Raw genomic sequence first — 24,544 nt, 5'->3', positions numbered from 1 at the left:
AATGAATGCCAAACATATATCCTTTTAAGTGTGTTGCTTTGATTATCGTCCCCCGAATTCATTTCCTTTAGGTATCTAAGAGCTGTTGTCACCATGGCAAAGAAAACACAACAAGACAAAAGCCTGATGTATTGTGTGAAACTTAAAGTAAGTGTTGATTATCACCGCAGAGCAACAATAACCAGATTATCTGGAGTGCTGTCACTTTGTCAGGAGCCCTGATGCTCCTGTGACATATTCATTGGAAAAAATTAAGAGGAGAGCAGGAGGACACTCAGGATGATGCAGATGAAAGGAGAGTAAATGTGTATTCATTCAACACTGATAAATATTCATATGTATCAGCGGTAAGGATCTAATCAAGCACCCATTGATGCATCAGAGTCCTCCATGCTTGCCTGGTAAATGAGTTTCTCTATGGAAATTAGACAGAAAACCTTAGACCTCTGAGCTGCCCTGATCATGAAGCATGCTGGGAGCTAAATGGATGTGGCCTGTGCATCGCAGGACAGTTGCCATTGGCAACAACCGTCACACAGTGTATAGACAAGATCATTTTCCCGTGTTAGTCCCCTCTATGCTATCTCTCTTTTGGTGTCACTGCCTTTCTTCGCCCATCTGCCTCCCACTTATATCTTTTTTAGCACCACATTTTCTCTCATCTTATTCCACATTGTGTCTTTATGGCGTTCTTCTCAATTATCTCTGATTCAGGTTTTTTTTCTTTTTTCTTCACTGTGACTTTTGTCCTATTCTTTGTCTGCCTCTCCTCGCCTCCCTTTCATTCTTTTATTCCCACTCAGACTGATTCCTGCGCTTAGCCAGCACTGGTACAGGGCTGTGTTTGTCATATTGGGCCTATTTGTAGATAATTAGCTGCAATAATAGCCTCTCTGCAGGAGCCAGGGTGAGGGAGGGATGGATGGGAAGAGGGAGGGAGGAAAGGAAAAATCTGTCTTCCACCTCATGGGGAGAAAATCTGCGCCAGACTGTGTTTGTAGAAATGCATGTTAAGGAAGCACGACATTTACTGTACTACAAATAAAGAGTTGGCAAAGTATAAACCCTGAAAACTCACTCAGAGGGCATTTTAACAGCTCTAATGTGGATGTGTTGATCTCACCAGTTTGTATCCAAGAAGTGGAGAGTTGGTAAGTTGGGGAAAATAGTAGCTTTTGACAGGAGAGCCTGTGGAGTGGGCTCTTCAAATACATTAGTTTAAAAGGTGTTAAACCAAAAGCCCGCTTTCAGTAAATTTGCAGTAAATTGGCCCCAGTTATGAGTGAATACGTGCCAGAGGTTGCAGAATGGGTCTCCTTTAGCCTGTTTCTTAGTGGCAAAAATAGAAATATGCTGGATGAAATTGCTCAGTGGATCCAAAAGAGGTATAGGACGGTAAATTAAACAAAACACAGTACCGTGCTTTCCAGAAACAGTATTCTTTCCACAACCTTTTGTAAAACCATCAGTGAGGTTGGTATCATTAAGTCTTATCACTGACAACTCCCCCCCTCCTCCGTTTTTATTTAAGAGGTGACAAATGACAAAACAGCTTAGGAAGATGTCCAGATAGAGCGAACGTCAATAGCAGTAGATGCGGACGAGGATAAGCAAATGTCAAAGTGGGGGGAAGGAGACATCAATCAATAGGCCGAGCAATATCTACTCCATTATAGATCGCAGGGAAGTCAGCTGCCTAAAGCGAAAAAAACAACAAAAAAATAACTACTTTTTAAAAAAAAATAATGTATGTATGTGTGGGGCATGAGTAATATTTCTCTGAGTATCGTTCATATTAACAGCTGTTACCCAAGTGGGAGCTGCACTCTTGTGGAAACCTGAAAGGCAAATGGAGGTCCTCTCACAGCAATTTGTGAGTCCTGTAAATGTGTGAAAAACTATGTGGAGAAAAAAGAAGTGAACTGGAAAGACATTCATGGAAGATGCAGCCTCTTTGCAGCTTTCACTCCACTGTCTGAATTCATGCTTACCATACGTATGAAAGCATATATCCATGCTATTATCAGACTCTTAGTACTCTTAAGTGTGGAAATAAGCCCTGGCAGATCATACAGCATGTTAGTTCCTCGACAAGCACAAAGCTCTGACTGTGCACCCCCCCCGCCTCCTCATATCTTCCTCCGTGAAAGAGGGGGGTCGGTGAGTCAGCCCGCCCCCCCACACGGCCAAGCTGGATACAGCGACCAGGCACCAGCCAAAAGGGTTGCTTTCGCTGGCAGCCACAGACACAGCATGGCTGGTACCAGTGGGGTGCGTGGAGAGGAGAAGCAAGGGAATAAAAGGGAGGCTCAGAGATATTTTCTGAAAGGGAGGGGCATGTTGGTCAGATGTTTTTTGGAAGCGATTGCTGTGGTTAGTCACACAGAATCCTCAAACTGTGTGTAAGGCTAAAGGATAGAAACATAACAAATCTAAAGCATCGAATTAGTAGCTTCTAATGCACTGCGGAGTACATGGTGTTAATGACGCATGAGGGTTAAATCTTACTTAATGCTCATGAGGTGATATTTAATCTTGAAAAATATTTTCTGAGGTTAGATATGTCTCTGCTAATACTGCCCTAATCAAGGTCTTAATGACCAAAAGCTTGGCCCGTCAATACAGATTCACACTGACATGAGTGTGCTTTTCTCTGGATGAAACATTAAATATTCAGAAAAACAAAAAGTATATAACAATTCTCATAGTTGAGATAATAAAACCCCACCCAGACAGAAACTGAGAAAATATTGCTTCATCTGGCACCAGCAACATTTTATTTACTAGAGTAAAACATTCCCCAATAGACCTGCTTAATTAGAAATTGATTTGAATTGAGTTACAATGAACATCTAATGACTTATAAAACTGCACATTTGTAAAGAGCCGACTAGTGTTTCAACAGATGTCCATTTTCATCCTACCAATATTCCAAATACGCTGCAATATGAATGCATCTCCCCATTCGATGGTCCCTGTGTGATTAAGTTGGTAGTTAAATTGAGATTCATTGACATTTTGACAGCGGTCTCATGTTCGAGATAACTCCGGCAAACTGCTTATTTGAAGAGGCACTTATTAAGCACAGAATTCCCTGAGCTGCATGTCAACTGATTATTCAACCACTAAATGTAAATCATATATGGCAGGCAGGGAGTCTCTGCACTGTGTACATGTGTATTGTTTGTGTGCGCTGCACTCATACACAAATGCAGAGCAAATGTGTGCAGCATTGATTGTTTTTTTGCATGCTCATGACATGTGTCTGAGTGTTTATGTTGACAAAAGTCATCAGTTTTCCTTTTGCTTTCTACTATAGCTGCATACCAGAGGTAGATGCAGGTGAAACGAACATTAGTTTACAATCCTGTCGATCCAGGCGAGCTGTTGGAGAATGCCGCCGTTTTATGATGGTCTAAATCTCACATTATATCTCTAATCAAAGAACGAAGTGCAGAGGCACAGAGGAGAAACCCATCTCAGAGAAAGGTCACATGTAATGATGACCCCTCCCCATGGATTTGAAGGCTTTCTTTCCAATATGCTGTGCCGTAATTAATGCGAGGGCACATTTATTTAAAAATGTTCTGACAGGAATACTATGGTGCATCTGGTTTTGACTTTTATTATAAATAAAGCATTTTCTCAATTTGAACAATTGATTGGCAAGTTTTCCCTTGAATTTCAACTTGACAACAGCAAACTGGTGTACAGCAGTGTAGGATATTATCTTGTATTTATGTTTAAGACCAATAGCAGTGTTGCTTCTTTCTCTTGGGATGACAGTTGGTCAGTTGGTTCACCACTTTGGTCCAGACTGAAACATCTCTATCTTATATCTTGGTGCAGACATCAGTGGCGGCCAGACGATGTATCCTAACAACTTTTCCTCTTGCCACCATGAAGTCAGAGTCCAGTTCTTTATGACCAAATACTTGGAAAACTAGTCACATTCCCACCAGCTGCACTTTGTGCTAATTAGCAAGCTGAGATGGACAACATTATACCTGCTAACCATAGGGATGTTAGCACTGTCATTGTGAGCATGTCTGCATTCGCATTTAGCATTAAGCTAAGCAGGTACAAGCAAGCAAATGCAACCTCACAAAGCCACTGGCGTGTCTGTAGTCTTATTTAAATCTTGGTGTTAGTATTTATCCCTGCCTCTGTTACAAATGGACATTTGGCGTAATGTACCTTAAACTGACTGCCTTCGTCTTCGTGTCACGTTTATGTTATAAAATACATTAGGCCTATCCTTAATGCATTCAGTATTACACAATAACTACTGGTTCAGGGATGATCACTTTAAATTTGCATTTTGATTTTGCTGGAATACTTTACATGAATATTTATTTCAAATTTTTTTTTATTATGCACATGGTTATCAGGGAATATCAGTGCATTTTGCTTTCCTTTAATCTAACAAAGCCTGAATATTGTAGCATGTACCACTTTACAACAAATACCATTTGCAACCATCAGCGAATGCAATCCCTCCGAGCGAATGGAACAAATAATTTCAGAGGGGACTTCAAAGAAAAACCACATTGACCGTTTCCTAGCAGGGAAGAGACAGACACACAGGCTGAAATAAATAAATAACTGTGATAAGAGTTGTACAAAATTGATCTTGTAACGGTATGGGTATATGCTTCACTTCAAAACATATTTCCCCATGTTGGCTTTTCAAGCTGCGTTTTTTCCTAAGAATCACAAGATGAGAAAAATATATTTTTATGTTAATTCTGAGATCTCTCCGTCTCATTTAATTGTGAATGTAGCTCTTCAGAAGAAAGAAGAGTGGCTTCGTTGCACTGGAGGATACATTTTCTACCCATCCTCCTGTAGTATAGTGCGTATATGTGTACTGCATGTGTGTATTTGTATCAGCCAATCAATTCGACATTAGAACTCAATTGCCTTTTCCGCATTGACAACCTATCCAATCTCCTTCACACACTGTAATAAACCCAAACAATGACAAAATTGCCGGCTATAAAAATTTCAACAGTGTAGGAAGGCCAATCTGGCTGTTTTAAAAGTGGCTAAAATGCCATTACTGTGGCAGATCTGGATGTGAAATGTCATATTGGAGCAGCCCCACTGTGCCTGCAGCCCTGAGTAACACTGCCTCTGTGGAGACTCCAGCTGCCTCCCACTGATGAAAGACCGTCCAGCAGCTCCGTTTCTCAGCAACCTTTTACCATCACCTGACCTTTGGACTGCAGAAATGCCTTTGATATCATGCCATGCAGTTTGGTATTTGCCTCTCTCTATATCATGACGTGTGCTTCTCCCGGGTAAGGGTGGACTTGTCTGTTTTTAATGAGTGTCAGAATGTAAAGTGTTTACTCCCCGAGCCTTTACCTCTTTAATGTACCGCTGCCTTTGTTAAAGAGAGGTATGGTTACTGTGTATAGTTGACGGTGGTATTTTTAATCAGTTTGTTGAAGGGCAATTCCCACACCTTTTATAAGGAATTAAATAAGATACTTTTTTCTGGTGTACTCATCCCTTCCAGGAAAAAAAGCTCAAGGCCAAGGCGGCCTTGGAGGTGTTAAGGAGATTTTGATAAAAATTAATGCAAAATCCACTGATGAAAACTCCTGTGCTGCTATAAATCATTAATCTGTGCTTTCAAACATTCATTCTTCTTTCGTCAGTGATTTCCTGCATTTCACACAATAACTCAGGGAGGTGTTTTAGGTCAGTGGTTGGAGCTGTTGCTTCAAAGCTAGAAGGTCATGGGTTCCAGGCCCGGCATCTTTCTGCATAAACTGGGGTTGCCACTAATGATTGTTTTCATGTCTAATGGCAGTCAAGAAATAGTGAAAGTGTTAGTGTTATGATTTCCACATTGCTTGTTTTATTCAACCAAGAGTACAAAACCAAAAGGTATTCAGTTTCCTATCATATGTGACCTTGAAAAGCATTAAATCCTCACATTTGAGAAGCTGGAACCAGAGCGTGTTTGGCACTTTAGCTTGAAAAAAGACTAAAACGATTAATCGATTATCAAAATAGCTGCAAACTAATCAATTAACTTCTTTCTATAGTGACCCCTGGTGCATGGACGCCGGCGTCTACAATTTACATATGAAACAAGTAGCTTTTAACCCAAACTAATAAGAACTATAGGTTTCAAGATTATAAGTTAATATGTGCTGCTGTTGTTTTGTGTCGCAGTTTTCCACGATTGTCCACGATTCCACCCATTAGTCTCCATAAAGACATCCAAATAACTTGGAAACTGACCTTACAAAGCAGTAAGTCAGAATAGTAAATGAATAGACTTTTGGTAAGTCTATATTAAGTTGGTGTAGGTCAAGAGGACTTTTAGTAAAAGCATAGCAGCAGCAAAAGATGAGAGCGTTTTTGCAGCTGGAGTTGTGATCTTTTCTCAAAATGCAACATGTCCTGCTCTGTGGCTTGTTTGCATTTTGGACAGTTGAGGCTTCTGTCAGTGGAGGTATTTTAAATTCTGCCTCTTCTCCCTCTTCTCCCTTTATGTTTGTTAAATGTCAGTAGAAAATGGTGCATCTAGAGAGAGAGAGAGAGAGAGAGAGAGCCCATGAGCTTTGACTCTGATGTGCTGACATCAAAACCTGATGTTTGCTGTTGGTGGTTTAGATTGTTCAGAAAAAAATGAGTTGTTTCTGTTTTAGTAATAGGGGCTGTGCTGTTGTTTCATCGTATCATGTCATCTACTGTTGTTGTTATCCACTGAAATTGAATAAGAAAAATGTACAGTTAAAGTAAGAATAATGGTTACAGTAATTTGTCTGGACAGTGAGGGTAATTGAAATGACATAAAACAAACATTTCCCTCAGATTAATACTGTACATTGGTCTCTGGAGCTGTCGTAGACATAAATTTAGCTCAGCCATTTTGATTATTCACACCCAAACTGTAGGTTTTGGGGCGCAGTGACCAGCAAATGAATAAAAAAGCTTCAACTGTTAGCTCCACGACTCTCAAAGCAAACTTAATAGCTCCAGTGACATCCTTGTGGGTGCAGGTTGACCCGCTTGGCATATTTTAGGAAGAAATAATGACACTCATGACTGCAGCCAGAGACTGATCCGCAGCTTCCATCTCTGACACAGTAAATATTCTATGTGGTGATTATTAAACTCAACTACCCCCAGTGTAAGATAGTTTATGATTTCTTTTCTGCTGTTAAATCATTGCAGTGCCTGATAAACTTCTAAAACAGCTAACTTTAGAAATAATACTACGTGGAAAATAAAATGGGTGAACATGTATCAGTCAATCCTTACAAGAATGTCTATTCAGAGGTTGGACATGAGAGAAATTGTGTGATCCAAACATAATAATGTTATAACAGATGCTATTTCAGTGTTTTTAAGTGTTCCAGACCTGTCTAGACAAACAATAAGCCAAGCCCCTCTTAGTTAGCTTTGCTATGCCTCATAGCTTTCCATGCAGTTTACAATGATAATGACAAATTCACCACTCAAAATTTGTTTTTGCAAACTGAAATGACAACTGAATGTCTCTGGGAGATTTTTATCAGCTGTAGCTAGCTGGCTAATTAACATTAGCTTCCAGCTGACTTTATAATGTTTCAAGGTGACTCGTTTTCTAGTGAGAACCCTGTAAAAGACTCATAAATACCAAGCAGTGTGTGTCCCAGGCAAAATGTTAGCATCCCAACAATATGATCCATGTAGAAGACATAGATGTAAGGATGTCATAAGTAAATATGTAAGATCAGATATGTTATTTAATTCTAACCCTGTCCTTTTTAGCAACTTAGTTTATGGACATGGACGACAAGACAAAGACTTTATCACTTTATCACTACAAGAGAAAAGGCTTTTAGGATTAGGGCGTGCAGATGTTTCCGGAAAGCAAAGTTCAGCTGGGGTTGGAGGTGTGCAAACTTCCTCAAGTCCAATAAAGAGCGGGAGAGCATCTAATGCTCAGATATAGTCCAAAGTTAGTTCAAATTTTGAAAAGGTTAACTGAAGGCTGAAATTATGAGCCCATATATTGCCCTTGGGTTTTGACTTTGAAGTATCTGACTCGTATAATAGACCATCTGCCCCCTTAAGGTAACTTAGATCTACAGGTATGACATCGCCCTGTACTTTCATTGTAAACGATGCCACACTTGTTGGAACAAAAGCTCTGGCTGTTCATGGTAATTTGTCAACTGGTGTCTGGCAGCGGCAGCAGTCGGGTTGAGGGCCGGGTGCCTGGGGGAGGCTGAGGGTAGTGGGGGGGAGGGGACCTGCGGTGTCCACAGCTGGATAGCATGGCAGAGGTTTTAAATGTCATCGTTGAAGGGGGATGTGGCTGCCATTTGGCCTGACAAGCTGCATGCCAAGGGACTGGCAGCGGGATGCAGGGGCAGGGTGCTCCCGGTCCCGGCCGCAGAGCTCTCACCTTCTGCCATTTATCATGCGGCTACTTGCCTAGCGCATCTGGCACCTTAGTATTGACAGCAGCAGGCAAAGCTATTGCTGCAGGCTAACCAGTGGCTCATGGTAATCTTTTTAACATCACAGCTAAATTAGGGCAGGAGTATTTGTTTGAGTACATTCAGTCTGGAATATTTTATGGTTTAGTTGATGGAAATGCAGGAATATTGTGAGGAGGTTTGCAGTGTATTTCCAAAAAGGACAATTTTATGACAGTGACACTGGTAGTAAAGTAGTAATCCAACACTAATCCTAAACACTAAACACATATCTCTGTAAATAGGTGTGATATTCAATAAAAATGACACATTTAAGTATAATCTGCAGTCACATATTCATCTTGATGTATAAATTAGGCGTAGCTGTCTTTTTAGCAAACACAACATTTTGAGTTTGTGGTTAATGCGAAGCAGTACATTAATTATTGCTCAGTGAGCGCACAATACGGAAACCACTTTGCTCTCGGTAAATTAAATGTAATCAACTGTCATATCATCTTTAATTGACTTTAATTGACTGTAATTGTGAATCCTGCTGTAACTGCTAGTTACTTTCTGCATGGCAAGGTCAACTAAATTGCTTGATGAGCTGTTATGGTCTTTTATATGATGACCTTGACTTGGGAGGGTGTATGAATATCTTCCATCTGTGGCGATAAAGCATGAAATGAAACCAGACCACTGTGCTTCTAAGTGGCTTTACAGCATCTCCTGGTTGTGGTTACTGCTTGACCTGGCAATGTTTAGATGTGGGGGAAAAAAACATTTAAATGGTAAATATTGTGAGCATTACACCTCACTGTAACTCAGCTACTGTAGCAGATCCCCTCACTTAATATTTTCTCAAAATAGGTGTTCAAACGCAGAGAAGAAAATATAGAATTCTATATAAATAAGTATATATCAATGTATTATATGAATTATTAACTTATTTGTATACTTATTTCACTACTTTGAAAACACGCATCTCCAAAACATAAACTATGAAAACCAGCCTTGTTTTCAGCTTTGTGACATTTTCAGCTAATCCAATGGGTTTTAAATGGTTGATTTATCTTAAGAAATAGAATAATTTTCCACTTAATCCACTTAAAAATTAAAAATAAGCAAATACAGAAAGATTGATTTCTCTTAAGAGTAACAGTATATTGAATTTAAATCAAAACTATGATTTTTCCTTTACCTGGATCTACACCTGCTCTTTAATTTAGTCTAATAACCGTTAATCTGACAGCATTCAATAACTGAGACTAATTAGGCCCTTTAACCATGAACTGAGGACATTTCTTTAATGTGTTTGCTGTAATATATGTTGTCTTTCATCCTAATATATGATGCAATCATTGCAAACATGGCGTACATGTGAAGGTAAAAAGCAGTAGCAAAGATCAGATTCTGACAGTGTGCCGTGAAGTGGAGCTGCTGTGATGGGATTTTTGCTTTACATATCACACTCATGTTCATGGGAACATGGTTGCCAACATGACTTTTTCCCAGTCAGAAACATGCTCATAATGCCGGGTGTTAGCGGATTTTCTGCTCATAAACAGAAGCTGCTACAACTAACCTTCAATCATACACCCTTTAAAGCCCAGATAGACATCCAGACCATAGTTACATGTATGCAGCGTGAAGCAACAACACATGCATTCTGTATGTTAAACAGTATGTTGCCATCAGTGACTAATACTGGATATCATACCTTCATTTGTGTATATTTTATTTACAAGAACAACAAATGTGTAGACAAACTAAAGGTCTCTAACTTAGGGACTAATTTGAATAATTTTGAGGAAAAGGAATACTTAAAAAAATGATTTTTCATAGCTTCACCAACTTGAAGGCCTAATAGAAGGAATTACATGTCATTGTTGGAAACAACAAAAGCAAAAGCATCTCTGCAAACCAGGTCTGTGAACACATGCAATCACGTCAGTCACCATTCATTACATTATTCACTTTGAAGAAGGAGGGAAAAAAGACATCATCACAGCTTCACAAAAAGCCATACAGTGTAATTATGTTTGTGGGTGAAAATAGGCTAGATTGATTATATGCATTTACAATAATGAGCCGTCAATGTATTATTACGTTACAGAGCCATCAAAATCTTGACATAAATCATAATTAATTCTGCCTTCAGAATTTCCGATCAGCCATACTTTGTATTGTTGTCAGAGGTTGTGGTGTGAAGCGATGGGAGATGTGAGCGACAAACAGGCGGCTGATACCGTACTACAGCTGTGGCAGCAGTCTCATCAGGGATTCACAGAGGTTTCTTTCGACGAGCAGCGTTGCTTTGTTTGGCTTGGGGGCAGACTACTCTTATGAATCTGCTGGAGCTGTGAGACAGACAGACAGACAGACAGACAGACAGACAGACAGACAGCGAGACGTGCAGGCAGGCTGTGGCGCTGGGCAGACAGAGTGTCAGCTCTGTTCGTGCAGAGGATTGTTTTGCAGCGCGCGGCCCCTGACTCTCCCACAGCTGATTGGTGTGGCTTCATTAGCATGGGCTGCGGCTCCTCCGATTTGCAGTAATTAAAGAGAGAAATCAGAGCGCTTGCCTCCAGTCCAGACACAGCCAGTGCCTGTCAAGTGAGATCGCCGTGGAACAGATCTAGCGTTCCTGGCTGCGTGCCACTCCACAATCCCCCCCTTCTCCCTATAGTAAGAGTGAGTCTGGAGGAGAGGTATGGGCTGTTGGCATTTGTGCCAAGTGACCCCCTAAGCGACCCCCTGGGTTACACAGGCACACACGCCTCTCCCCGCTGGCGCACGCTGGGCCCACGTTGTCATGGTGATAACAGGAGAAATGTTTAATGAAGACACTGATGAGAATTTATGAGGCTGTGGCTGTGTCTGTGTGCGTTTACGGGGATATGACCCTTAGCCTATCACGCACTGCCTCCTGTGGTTTTACATCTATATCTTCACTTACACAAGCTGTAGCTGATCATCGGGGCACATGCTCAGGCAGGCAACGTCAATGTGCTGCAAGTCCAGCAACACCCAGGTACGGCTGGAGACACGTGGCGTTGGTGCTCCAATAAAGTTAATCCAGTGTGATCAGAAATACATATTGTTTTCATTTAGTCTAAAATGGAAGAATCACTATCTACTAATCTCTTAAGAGGGATTCTCATAGGGGCAATTTAAATACAAATTCTATTAGAGTGGCAGTATACTCCATACAAAATTGAATTTGGTGTTTTCATACAGGCAAAATGAAGGAAATGTGACCATAAAAAGGGTCTGATTGCAGAACGTGGATAACCGACCATTAATACACCCTCCACTGAAACTAACCAATGAAGCCATTTGATTGGTTTTGTTTTTCCAGAGAAGTTCTTGAGGCTTCTTGTGTCCAGTTTTGAGTAGCTTTCAAATTGTGCCTCACAAGCTTGGTGATGGACACCAATAAACACGGCAGGGGCCTCATGGAGTGGGTGGATATTTGCTCAGGACACCACATTCAACAGCAGTTCAACAGCCCTTGAGTGTACACCAGATTTGATTCATTTCAAATACACTGCTGACCTTAGCGTGAATGCAAATGGAGGGCCGTCTGGAGTGAGAGGTCCTTGGCACAGTTAAAAACCGATAAGCACATTTTTCACAAATGTACCTTAGCAGGTCCAACAAGAACATTTTTTCAAGTACTTCCTGACAGTTTATGGTCCTGTAATTCAGGTGGTCTCTGTGTAAGATTAGGTGATCACGAGTGCTTAAATTCCTGCCATGACTTGGCCCAAACACATCCCTTTTTCATGAGCTGAATGACAAACAAAAATTAATTGGGTCTAATGGGCCATAGAGAGGCTTCCAGGATCAGGAATACCAACAATCATGGTTTCCAAGATGGTGTCCATGAAGCACGTTGACAAGACAAGAGAGACCACCAAAATTTGGACATGGCTGAAATTGGAGTCCTCTTCCACTATTGGCACACCAAGTGGGATAAAATTGTGTTGTCCTGTTGCCATTTTCCTTCCCATTTCTCTTGAATCAAGCCAGTTTCAATCTAATACTAGAATCAGTCAAGGTAGCACGTTAATTCTGCTGTCTGAAAGGTTGCACTAGAGAAAGCACTCGTCCAACACGATAAAGACCCCCAGCTCCATCCGTAATGACAAAACTTGTGGTGCAATCTGATCCCTTTGGAAAATCAAATCCAGCAACACTGTGCTATGTTCAAGCAGCCACTGAGAAATGCTGTGCTTCAAAGGCTTTGAGATGGTGTGTGGACCCAGGTGTGGAGGGGACACATCCTGCTGAACCCATGAAGTTATTCTGTGCTCTCCTCTAAACACTTCTCTTTGTCCCTTTACTGTCAGTCTCAGTATCAGAGACTCCCAGCCCACTAAGTCTCTTGTGACTGTGGTTTCAATTATGAATGCTACCTTTGACTACCTCTGTTATTCCACGGCAGCCCACGTATCCCTGCCTGCCACCACTCATGTGTGACTTGATGTATTGTCTCACTGTTTTCCCCCTTTTCAAAATTAATTGCAGTTTTATCTCTCCCCAAGATAAAAAAGCCTGCCGAGAACATAATAGTCTAAAAGTAGTGTGGTTTCTATTCAAACAAAACAATTAAAACCTTGGTCTTTTCTGTGCTGTTTTTGACTGTGAAAGTGTTGGGTGAGATTTTTAGTGGCAGTTCCTCTTTTATCTTTTTCCGACAGTGGAATGAAGTATTGCTTTCAATTACCTTTCGTGATTGGGTTGTGTTTTAGCAAACTCAGATCACATTCTGGACCTGACCATTTTATTTGGTGTCTAATGACTTTTCACCTACAGTATCATAATATCCCTCATCGTAATAACATCGCAAAAATAATTCTTGTCATTGTGATTTATGCAAATTTGAGTGTAATTTGCTCAGACCACAGTGCAAACATCTTCACTGATACTGAGTCCATTTTACTTTAATTTTTAGGTGTGAGCATCATTTCCTAACCAAGTATAATTAATTCTGGCTGGCATTTTAGCAAACATTATCCTTGTCAGACATATTACTATTGTCAACACAGCTGCTAGTAGAAAGAATCATTACTGACAGCTAAAACCAGTTGGGAATTACTGCTGCACCTTGAACAAATTAAGAAAAAAAGTTGAAGTAAATCAACTCCTGGTCTGGTCTTGGAACTTGGAGTTAACTGATCTACTAAGAAAGGGAAGATCAGAGTAGAGGTGCTGCAGTAGTCAGACTCCGTGGGAGGGTGGTAGTTTGAGCAGGAGCAGGTGATCAGGCGGTATGATAGTTGTTGAAATTAGCTTGATTATGTGTGAGTCAATGATCAACACTATCCTGAAATAACCGCTGATTTACTGGGAATAAACACCACACAAACAGAACTGACATTAAGCTTAAGCTACATCTCTCAGCATGCTCACTGGCATTGCCATGGATACACATACAAAATACAGGGCTCATAATGACCACACAGGACAATCATTTAGCCCAGTGATACAAAAACAGAACATAATTTCACTACATTATTACCTACAGGCATGTGTCAGAGGACTGCGTTGGGATTGGAATCCCACAGGTCCTGACTGGGGGAGCGGACAGTAAAAAAAAGCTACGGATGGTCCGGATGGATTCCTGCAACAGATAATAGATAGATAGATAGTTAAGAGCCTGAATTTCAAGCTACTCCTCGTCTTAGATAACCACTCAAATTAGCTTTTTTTGTTACTAGAAACAGAGCCTACATGGCTTTTGCATGCCTTTTTATTTGAGCATTATAGTTCGTTAAGCTTGTTCAATATCTACCATAGCTTAGCAACCATAACTAGAACCAGTAATTCTGTCAAGCTTTTCTCCAGCATTTCTCCAAATTTTGAAGTTTGGAGGGTGGTGTGTTTTTTCCCAAAACAAAGAAACTCAATAACAAAATCATAAAGAATTGCTTGTGCTGTCTGTTTGTCTGTTATAATCTAAACTGTAATTGTTAGCATTTCCAGCTATTTAGCTTACTATCCACAACTCGGCCATGAACGCATCATCAACCAACATTTTCTTATTTTGAGCGTTAATATAAAGCCCCGTTCATGACTAGTGCATCCAGTGTTTTGCCTTTCCCTGGATGCTACCAACACATCGGTTAGTCGTTATAGTTAGAGATGAAAACATCACATAGTACGTGTTATACCAGGACTAACTAGCTACTACTACTACTCTGCAAATACTGATAGCAACTAGCAACAGCTTATAAAATCTGCCAGCGGCAGTTCAAATGAACTACCTGAAAAAGGACCCACAAAATTACTAACAATTTTGAGAGTTTGTCAGGCGTAGGAAGAGGGACCTAACTAATAATAATTTGATCAGACAGAGGCTTGGCTGACCACTTAGCACCATCTAACAGAGATTAGTCCATAATTTTGATATACATACTATACATCATTAATCATCAGTAAAACTGCATTACACACTGTACATGTAAAGTGATTAAAATTAACTCTAAATATGTTTCACTTTGTTGTCATCCTCATAGATTACAACAACATTTTCTATCATTTTCCAAATATGATGTGATTTTCTACTCCAGGCAATGACGCCACAAAACTGTTTATTTTTGAAGTGCACATTGTTGTGCATGTGTGTGGGTTTGCCTCTCTGCTTTAAATATAGTCAAGATGACAGGCATAGCATTTACCTTGATGTTTACTGCTTTGAACTACTTGGCATGGGCAATGCCTGGGCTGGGAATCACATAAGAAAGAGGCCTATTTGAACAAGCTCATCTGGGGAAAATACCAGAATGACATGGCTGACACACACACAGGCTTTGAATGGTTCCTCTCTGAGAAAGTGATGAGCATGAGACACAGCAATTCAAATGTTTCAAGTCAAACCCAGAAATGGGACCTTTTTGTGCCTTTGAACATCATCCATTAGAAAACATGGTCTCTCGCTCTCTCCTTCTCACACACTCACCAAGACACAATGCATTTAAGACATTCACCTCACTGTCAGGTCTCTGTACCTTACGTGATGTTTATAAGGGAGTTTAGATGGGAGAGCATAGTGTCAGCTTTTCTATTCTATCTCAATATAAGTGCAAATCAAACTGCAGTGTACCAACTAAGAGTATCCCAAACTGACATCACTGTACTGTAAATTTAAATAGACAGACTTTCTAACCATCCCTCTGCCTATACGAGACCTTTGTTTCAGCATAAATGTTAAAGATAAGCGAGGAAATAGAACATTTAAAAAGAAAGGAGTAAAAACCCAGATCAGGCTAGATCTTCTCCTCTCACACACATCTTGTAAAATCACTTCAGCAATAACAATAACAGCTGGTGGATCTGATAAAAAAAAAAAAAATGAAAAAAAACCCAGAACACCCAAATGTGTTTTGTTTTGCATACATTTCTCTCTGCATTACAGTTTGGAGCTAATCCTCCAACACCTTCCCAAATGGAGCTGCAGCAACAGTCTTGCTCAGATATTATGATGAATAATTTATTGCACCCCATTTCAAAGAGCCGAGCAGAAATCCCAACTATTTTTGGTGTAACGGTATCACGCCTTAGTTAAGTCTGCAGGTACACATTGCAGCTCTGTGGTTTGCAGCAGTGTAAACGGTATTAGCCTCTCACTGATATCATTATAGTGTGATTGGTATGTGGACCAGCCCAGTGTACTACTGGGCTCTCCTGTTTGCTCAAATATATTACAATCTCTGACTTCTCGTCTGTGCCCAGGATAAGGTGCTCTTGCAGGTACATGCATTGTATGTGTAAGTGCATTTTGTGTATGTATATTCAGACACATTGACAGACATGTAAATACGCTTAAAATCGTGCAGCCTGTACGTGCAAGCAAATATGTAAGCAAATTATTTTCCCTTCACACCTTTTCTCACATGCTCACATGCATGAGCATTAGTGGATGCCTCGGCTCTGCCATCTCAGGTGGTGCACTTGATCTTGACATTTGTTTAACATTCCTCACCACCACCACCCCCCTCAGCGACGTGGTGAAGTGCCGCATACCTCTTTCTCCCATTGTTTGAACACGCTCGTCGCTTTTCCATCTTTTTTATTAGAAATGTGAAGTGTGTCATGGAGGGAGAGACCGGAGCAGTGCAGTAAGGCAGGACTGATAAGCCTTGCAGGACTCACGGCGACTGTTCGAACATGTGTTACCCCGAGGAAGTACTTACAGCAGGAACACACAGGCGTGACAGCATCTACGAATATGGCCAGTGACCATAAGAGTGCCTTCAGCGTGCTACTGAATTTGACTGCTCGTAGGTTTTCGTGAGAATGAATTGATGCACATCAAACCTCCCTGGTGTGATAACCATTAGCAGTGGCCTCACTGGAGGATGTGACATGAGCTGTGAAATCGTACTGTGTAGTGCGTAGTAGTGGCTGAAATGTGTGAAAATGTGTCCATTTACGCAGAGTTCAAGTGAAGGAAAACAACAGGTGCCAAAGTCTGGCTTATCTTCAAAGAGCAGGTAAAGATGGTGGATGGTTCTTAGTGAGAACAAAAGATGGCGTCTTGTTCTTGGTAGAACCAGAAACCATCCTGGTTTCTTTTTCCCTTTTCCTCTATTTTTTTTCCCATCCACTGCAGTGTCAGGGGAATACCCTTGTTTGATGAGAGTGGATTTAGATAGGGCTGACAGGTGGGTGACCAGGGTATCTCATATGAAAAAGAGTGAGCAGGACTCTCTTCCGGTTCGTCAGAGAACAGCATAGATATGATCGTATGCTTGACTTAATGTAGGGACTGATTTTATGGGGATTAACTTCCGGGGACACTATTTCTTTCTTTCCAGTAATAAAACCACTCACTGGCAGTCATGATAAAAGTCTCCCACCATGCATTACTCTTGCATTCGTCTTGCATTTGTGCGACAGTGAGCCGATTCTCTCTTGTATTCAAACTGAATGCTGCGAGATAAAAATTTGCCTCTCAGGCGAGGAGGTGGCCGGATCATTTTTGTGCCCTCTAGCAGGCGTTGAACTGAATTTTGATTCTGAATAATTCCTCATAAATGAGGATGCAAGTGTGCAGAAAGCATGACGTGAGAAGTGTCACTCCATGGCATATGAGGGTGGAATGAATTTCGTTCCTTATTAAAGACACAAAAACTGACTGATAATTTCAGTTTTGCAGCAGCATCGCACACAAGGTGTGGAAGATGCTGTAGTAAAAAATTTGTTGAGTCAGTTTGAGGGTGTTGTGCCTCAGATTTTGTCCCTGCTGCGGGCCGCCTGGTTGGCTCTGCTTTTTGAAGGTGAGGTGGCGTCCGATGCGGCCACGGACTCAGGCTGGACAGCAAGCTCGTTTTTGTTCTCCCCTTCACATTGCCAACTCCAGCTGTCACACAGAGGGACAATAGAGAAGAGGAGGGGGTGCTCTCTGAATGGAAAAAAATAAACTGGAGAGCCCCCCGTCACACAGCCACCACCCCCCCCTCCACAAGACTCGTCATCTGCATTTGACAGGACCCCCGTTCTCCTCTCTTCACCGCCCCTTTTCTTTTTCTTTCTCCTTTTCTCTCCCTGTGCTCTCCATAATCCCCCTTTCTCTCTCTCTGCCTGCTAAGTGCAGCTGTTGCTCTCCATTGGATCATTTTTTTTCAGACTGATTGCTAATTAGGATAGCTTTTTAGTGAGTTTTATCTTAAAACTTGTTAAACTTGCAATTTTCCTCTCTTTTTTTTTTCCTTTATTCCGGCAGATCTTCGAGAGAAGCAGAGAAAAGACTTAGCCAATTATACACAATTTACTTTACGCTGAGCATTTTTCAGACTGCACCCAATGTCCCATGCAGCATTCATATAGTTTACAGCTACTGTACTGTGTGGTAGCCTCTTATTATAGTGCTCACTTCAGCTTTGAATGCAAAAGCCTACTTTGAAGAATAGACTGCCCCATCTCCCTTATTCTGCTCACATAACTGAATCCCTGGGAGAGGGAGCAGAGGAAAAGGAGAGCCTGAGAAAACAGCAATTCACACACCGAACACAGAGACCCCTAGTAGCTCAACAAATGAGTGTCTAGCCCTATGTCCATTCATATCGCCCCTCGGTCCGCAAGCCTATTAGCCAGGCATCGCTCCTTGAACATTCACTGTCGACAACATGTGGAGGCATCGCTATAGCAACCAGTGGATATGACATGTGCAATGGACGGGGACTCCTGAGCTGCTGAATATAAGGAGGGGCTCAGCCTTAACTAAATGATCGCAAAAAACCCAACCCCACCACCTCCCCATCTCTTTTCATTGGCACAGAGACGCTGAAAGGACTCACTAGTGGGGCTTCTGCACATTCTTCCGAGGCTCGGAAAATCAGGCGGGCATATCCCACATTCTTCTCCCTTTTCTTATTCTCTCCGACTCTCCCTTTTTTTTCTTTTTCTTCATCTTCGTGTTGAAGCCGCGGTCTTTTGTTGGCGCTGGGGAACGCATGGGACCCTTGCAGGGGAACTTTTGGAGAAGCGGACTGAGTGGGCGGCCGGGACGCACAAACGCTTCTTGGAGCTGCGGCGGGCGTCAGTGGTTAACCATGCTCTCTGGAATACAGGACTCAGCATCCTCCGTTTACTGCGAAATGTGTGCTCTGCCCGGCGACATGCATTTGGGTAATTATCTCCTGGCTTGAAACGTGTGTTTGTTCTGTGATTTATTTATTTTTCACCCGTGTTCAGTGTGCAAGTTTTAATGCGTCAAATGCGTAAAAGGCGCCTAAAAGGACAGGCGTTGAAAACTTCTCAGCAACCGGAGCATCACGTTGAAAGCTGGTTTTGTTTCCGATGTGAATGAAAATGAATTTGCAGAATCGTGTACCAGAATAATTTAGCTGCTCTAGTTTCATCCTTTCTGCTGCGATAGTCTGCTGGAGATCGAATCTCCAAAAGCTGATGGGATAAAACATGATCGGGAAAAAATATGCGTGCAAATTTGCTGTGAGCACATCTGGCTCCAAGGGGCCAAAGTTTGTGTGCAGGTTCATCCTAGCTGGTGCTGCCCGGCAGCAGCTCCAACTCAGAAACCTGAGAACTGAAAGCTGCTAAATCCTCCCTCTGTGTTTGCATAAATTATGGTACTGAGATTAGTGAAAAAATAAACGAGAATATTCAGTTATTCTCATCTAATCTGTGCATAGATTTATTTCCAAAAATCCAGAGTGACTAAAAATAAACATTTTATGTTGCAGGTTTTTATGGTAATATGTGTTTCCATCAAATTGCTTTATTTCTTAAATTAAAGAATATGTTGAATGGTTTTTAGATTTTACAAATTTGTCTAAAAGTTAAGCCAAACATTTTCCATTAATACCAAAAATTTCAACAATTTCATTAATATTAGTATTAGAGCACATGGTGTTGCCGGGCTTTTCTAGATCTATGAAAAATAGCGTGAATCCTGCGTCTAATTTGCAATCTTTTTTAGCAAATCGCAAGACTGTGAGTCACATTTTAATGCTGATTTCAGACCTCTTAAACCTTTAATTGTAGCTGCAACTTTTCTAAAAGAAAAGAAAAATCTTGGTTTAGGGGTTGGTTGAGGTTTGGCAGTTGTGTGTTTGAGAGGATTTTCCTCTTGTACTTCTTGAATGTATTGTGGTGTGAGTGAATGGATAGCCAGCCGCCCCAACAACACCTCTCTGCCTGACCTTTCCTCGATCATTTGAATAATCCAGAGCACCGAAATCCATCTGCCCCTCGTCTCCTCTCAGATTGGCTAATTCACCAGACAGGGGCAATATGAATAGACGAGAGAAACAGAAGAAGAAAGTCTGTTAGAGGCAGAGAGTAACAACTCCACTGACTTTGGATCCTAAACATGAGCAGCACAAATGGCAGCACTGAATATGGTTTTAAAGGAAGCAGTCAAAATGTATTTGCTCAACCTGGAAATGTGGATGTTGATCAGAATTAGAATTCATGGAGGGAAAAAAGTCTTTATTCCATGGGGGTATTTAATGTCGATCTTAAATTTCAATGCAGAACAGTCACATCAAAATATTTTTGCAAGTATTGATTATGGTAATAATTACTCTGATTTATTTACTCTAATAAAATGTAATTTTCTTATTTTGATATTAAACCATTCAAATGTTTTTTTCAGTTAAAGTGATTAATTTAGTGAACATTTTAGCTTGGCAGATTTGTTTTTAAGACATACCTCTATAAAATAAAATTCTTACACAAATAGAAAAAAATCGAAAAAAAAAAAAAAAAAAAAGCTGAGGGACCGATCTCTAAAGGCCCATGAAGGTAATTCTTAGCTTCACATCTCCTCCTCTTTTTCTCTCTCTTTCTGTATCTCCCCTGGTTTCTTTCTAACATGATTACCGCCCTCAAACACTCTTTTATGCTTGCAGTGCATTTTAAGCCTGTTTGCTCTCACAGTGGAAATGCTTTTTATTCATTTCAAGGTGTTTACCTGAGTATTTTTAAGAGTTAACAAAGATTGTAGAGGGCCACGTCTTTGATTAACTCAATAAGACCTTTTTTTTTTTCTTTTTAGAATAAAGAAAGATTTGAGCCAAAGGGAATAGCTTGGAGTTGTCAGGCAGGTTTGAACCAAAAGGTCTATAGGGGGCACTTTGGTCTCAGAGGCAGCAGTTTGGTAGCACTGACATGCTTTAGACAGTGCAAAATATGCTGAATATTAGATATATCTAATGAAGCTTTCCAGGTGCTATATATTCAGCCTTTTATGGTGTGAGTATGTCTGAGAGGATACTGGCTGAAAGGTGCTCCAGCAAATGAAAATCGAGTTCATTTCTAAATGTCGCTCCTGCTATCTGTATGTTCATTTGATCACCGAACAACACAGACGAGTCATTGGATCGAGGCCATTTCTCCCCTCTGTAACCGTACGCGAGCCTCTTCAAAGCTCTCAGTTGTTGACTAACCTCTTAATGCTTGATTGAAACTACATGCTCGAGCCACAGCAATTGCAATCAGCAGCAACTGTCGTCAGGCACAACCCGTAATCGAAAAGACCTGGGCATCCGCACAAGCGCCAAAACATTGGCAATTACAAGCCACAAGGTCAAACCATATTGTTACTGGTCCGAGGTGAAGTGTCTTGTTTTGAAAATGGTATAACAAAATGTAGCCATCCTTCAGCCGGCCCATTAGACCCCTCAGGCTAAATGTCAGAGCTCTGCCTTTTTTTTTTTCTCATGCTGTAGATTTGATTTACTTCACCCATCAATCTTCTCATATTGCATGCAGACAATTAGGAGCCTGCTGATGTATTTGTGCACTGTTATTGATATTGCCCTTTTGCAGATATAAAGCTATTGGCATGTGTGCAGCTGATAAAATTTGATCAAAGACTGTTGAGAACTGGCTTTTGCAGAAACCCCATGTTTTTTGTGTCGGTCATAGAGGACAGCAAGGGTGGCTTATGTGAAGCAAATTGTGTTGGTGAAATATTATCATTCTGTTTTTGAGAGTTAAATGAATGCCAACTTGGCAGGATGCCTATATTTTATCTAATCAGCTAAGAAAATCTTTAACAGTAGCTACATTTTAGGTATCATTAATTATCCCTCCCAATCATTGCTCCTAATTATCGCTGTTATGCTCTCAAAATGTTCTGTATCAGTGGGGCCCACAGGGAATTTATCATTACAGTAAATGGCCATGAGTGGAACAATTATCAACACATTGGCCAATTCTTTTACCTATGCCGATAAAAACCTCTTAGATGATATTGCAGCACATTAAAAAACAAGTCTGCCATGGTGAGACAAACCCTATACCTTCCTTTTTGAATTAACATGCTGCGTGGGTGTGAATATTTGAAAAGGCTTTTCTATTCAACTGGTGGTGGCTGTGTGATGGTCCAGTCTGGGCTGCCTGTGTCTCTCCAGTCCTGGTAGCCATTAGCTGTGTGGCTTGGGCCAAGGCCTAATCCAGCCAAACTCAGGACCAGAGGAGCTAATTAAGCACAAGCTTTTAGTATCCCAGCCTCCTGTAGCTGCACAGTGCCAGCCCACCCCATGCCAGCACTAAATGGGGTTGTAAATATCTATAGTAGGGCACAGTGTGGAGACAGCAGTGAACAGGGGCTGGTAATAGGGGTTGACAGAGTCTGAATGCATATTATAAGGCCAGTATTAGAGCTGGCTAATGAGTGGGGGTGTGTCAGACAGTGGTGGTGGGTGAAAGGAAAGAGCGGGAGAGGAAGAGGAGGAAGGTAAGGAAGCAAGGAGAGTCAAGACAAGCCTTCAGGTGAAAATTGATGCCCTGCATAGTTGATATGGAGGTTGGTGTACATCAAAAACAGACCATCAATCAGTAAAAAGACAGAGTAGCATCCTTTACTGCTCTGACAGTGTGTTTCCTCTCTCTGTTTGTGTGTGTGTGTCCTCCAGAGGGGCAGCCTGACCCAGATCCCCGTGGTGAAGGAGACCAGGGTGGAGTCGGGCCAGTTCCTGCTGCTCTCCGTCCTCTGCATGTTCTTCATCCTGGTGGCGCTGGCAGTGTCCACTACTTTCTTCTGCGTTCGCCAGCGCTCACACCTCCGCATGAAGGAAAAGCTGGCAAGCCTGGGGACTGACACCAGCACTGATGCCACTGCAACCTATCAGGTTAGACCAGCCCCCTCGCTATGAGCCAATCAGGGGCGGGAACACTTAGCCGGTGCTCCGCCATTGGAAGAACACACACTGTTCAGATACGATAGATTGTCTGATTGGTTTCTGAGAGTCTGTTTGTTAATATGTGGATTTTTTTTTAACTGTCTGCTGTCTGCTCTTGATGATAGTGGTTTTTGTTTTTTTGATGAATAAATAATTTTTATTGTGAAGTGCAATAATTATACATTGGAAATCACTTTTTCTGTGTTGATTTACATTATTTTTATGATCTATTTTTCCAAACGGTTTTGACTTAGTGTTCCAATTATTCACTGCTCACCCTTGCCTGACAAGTGTGTACGTCTGGAGGTGTGTGTGTGTGTGTGTGTGTGTGTGTGTGTGTGTGTGTGTGTGTGTGTGTGTGTGTGCGTGTGCGTGTGCGTGTGTGTGTGTGTACGTGTGAGAGAGATGGGGAGCAGGCAGCCACTGTGACCTATTCCCTCTGTTCCTCCAGGGCCATGGGCAGCCTGGGCTGTATTGATTTTCAGCGTTGGGGCTCAGCTGTGCCCAGCATGGCACTCTGAGCATATTTATCTGCATGTCGCGTTAACATTTTCAATATTTAATCAGGTTTTCACAGGGCTGCTCTATCTATCAAAAGCTGGAGGTGTTGCAGTTTCATAACGGTGGCCACAGGGAAGCAAAAAAAAAAAAATATGAATGCATTTTTTATTTTAGATATACATTTGATGTACATTTCAGATTATGTACATACATTTGTTCATTATGAACATTTTAACATTTCTATCATGTCTTCTGTGCAAATTTTAACCTATATATGGCACCTGTTCTTCCTCAACGGGGATGGGATAACTGCTCTGTCAGGCATTTGTGTGGGTGTGTTCTCTATGTTTGACAGATACAGTTTGTGTGCTGTGGGAGAGAGATATTGTTAGACGGCAGCACAGACTGTAGACGTTGTTTCCTCTTGGCCTGTTTTCATTCTTATTAGCAGTCTGAAAGAGAGGTGAAACAGGGGAAACTGTAAACCCATGAGCAGTGCTCCTCTCCGGGCTCCACGTGTCTATCCTCTGGCCCTCTCTGGTGCTAACTACATCTCCCTGCCTGCTCCCGGGATGATTTCTCGGCTTCAGTACAGCACGGCTCTTTGCAGAGCCGTTGAGAAGTAGGATGAATTATGAGGTGGACCTGGATATTGCCCTGAGGCCAAGGCCCAGGGCACCGCTTCATGGCTCTAATCATTAAAGTCTGACGGCGGGAAAGCTGATCCAAGACCAGGGCTTAGAGCGGCCTGTGCTCCAGAGGGAAATATCACTATGATAGATCATGAGATAGCATGTGCTTTCACAAGGCGTTACACTGGCCTGTCTTGCCCTCGCTGTTATTAATTGAGCATGGAAATGAATTCTGTGCCGATGACTGGCTTTGCCTCTCAAAACAAACCATAATGGGGTCTATACATTATGAATTAAGCATAGAAATACCAAGTGTGAC

General features: G+C 41.5%; 1 protein-coding gene across 1 annotated transcript in view; it reads left to right on the top strand.

The window, feature by feature from the left end:
- The window catches only part of ptprn2 (protein tyrosine phosphatase receptor type N2), a 119,569-nt gene that overhangs the window by 70,692 nt on the left and 24,333 nt on the right, over positions 1 to 24,544 (top strand). Inside the window, exon 12 of the mRNA XM_070853085.1 lies at positions 22,826 to 23,041. Within this exon, the coding sequence (XP_070709186.1) occupies positions 22,826 to 23,041 (216 nt within the window). The remainder of the gene's footprint in view (positions 1 to 22,825; positions 23,042 to 24,544) is intronic.

Source organism: Pempheris klunzingeri, chromosome 21 (assembly GCF_042242105.1).
Source record: "Pempheris klunzingeri isolate RE-2024b chromosome 21, fPemKlu1.hap1, whole genome shotgun sequence".
In the NCBI taxonomy this organism is placed as follows: domain Eukaryota; kingdom Metazoa; phylum Chordata; class Actinopteri; order Acropomatiformes; family Pempheridae; genus Pempheris; species Pempheris klunzingeri.
The sequence above is the reverse complement of the archived record's forward strand: the minus strand, read 5'-3'. Positions and strand labels throughout refer to the sequence as shown.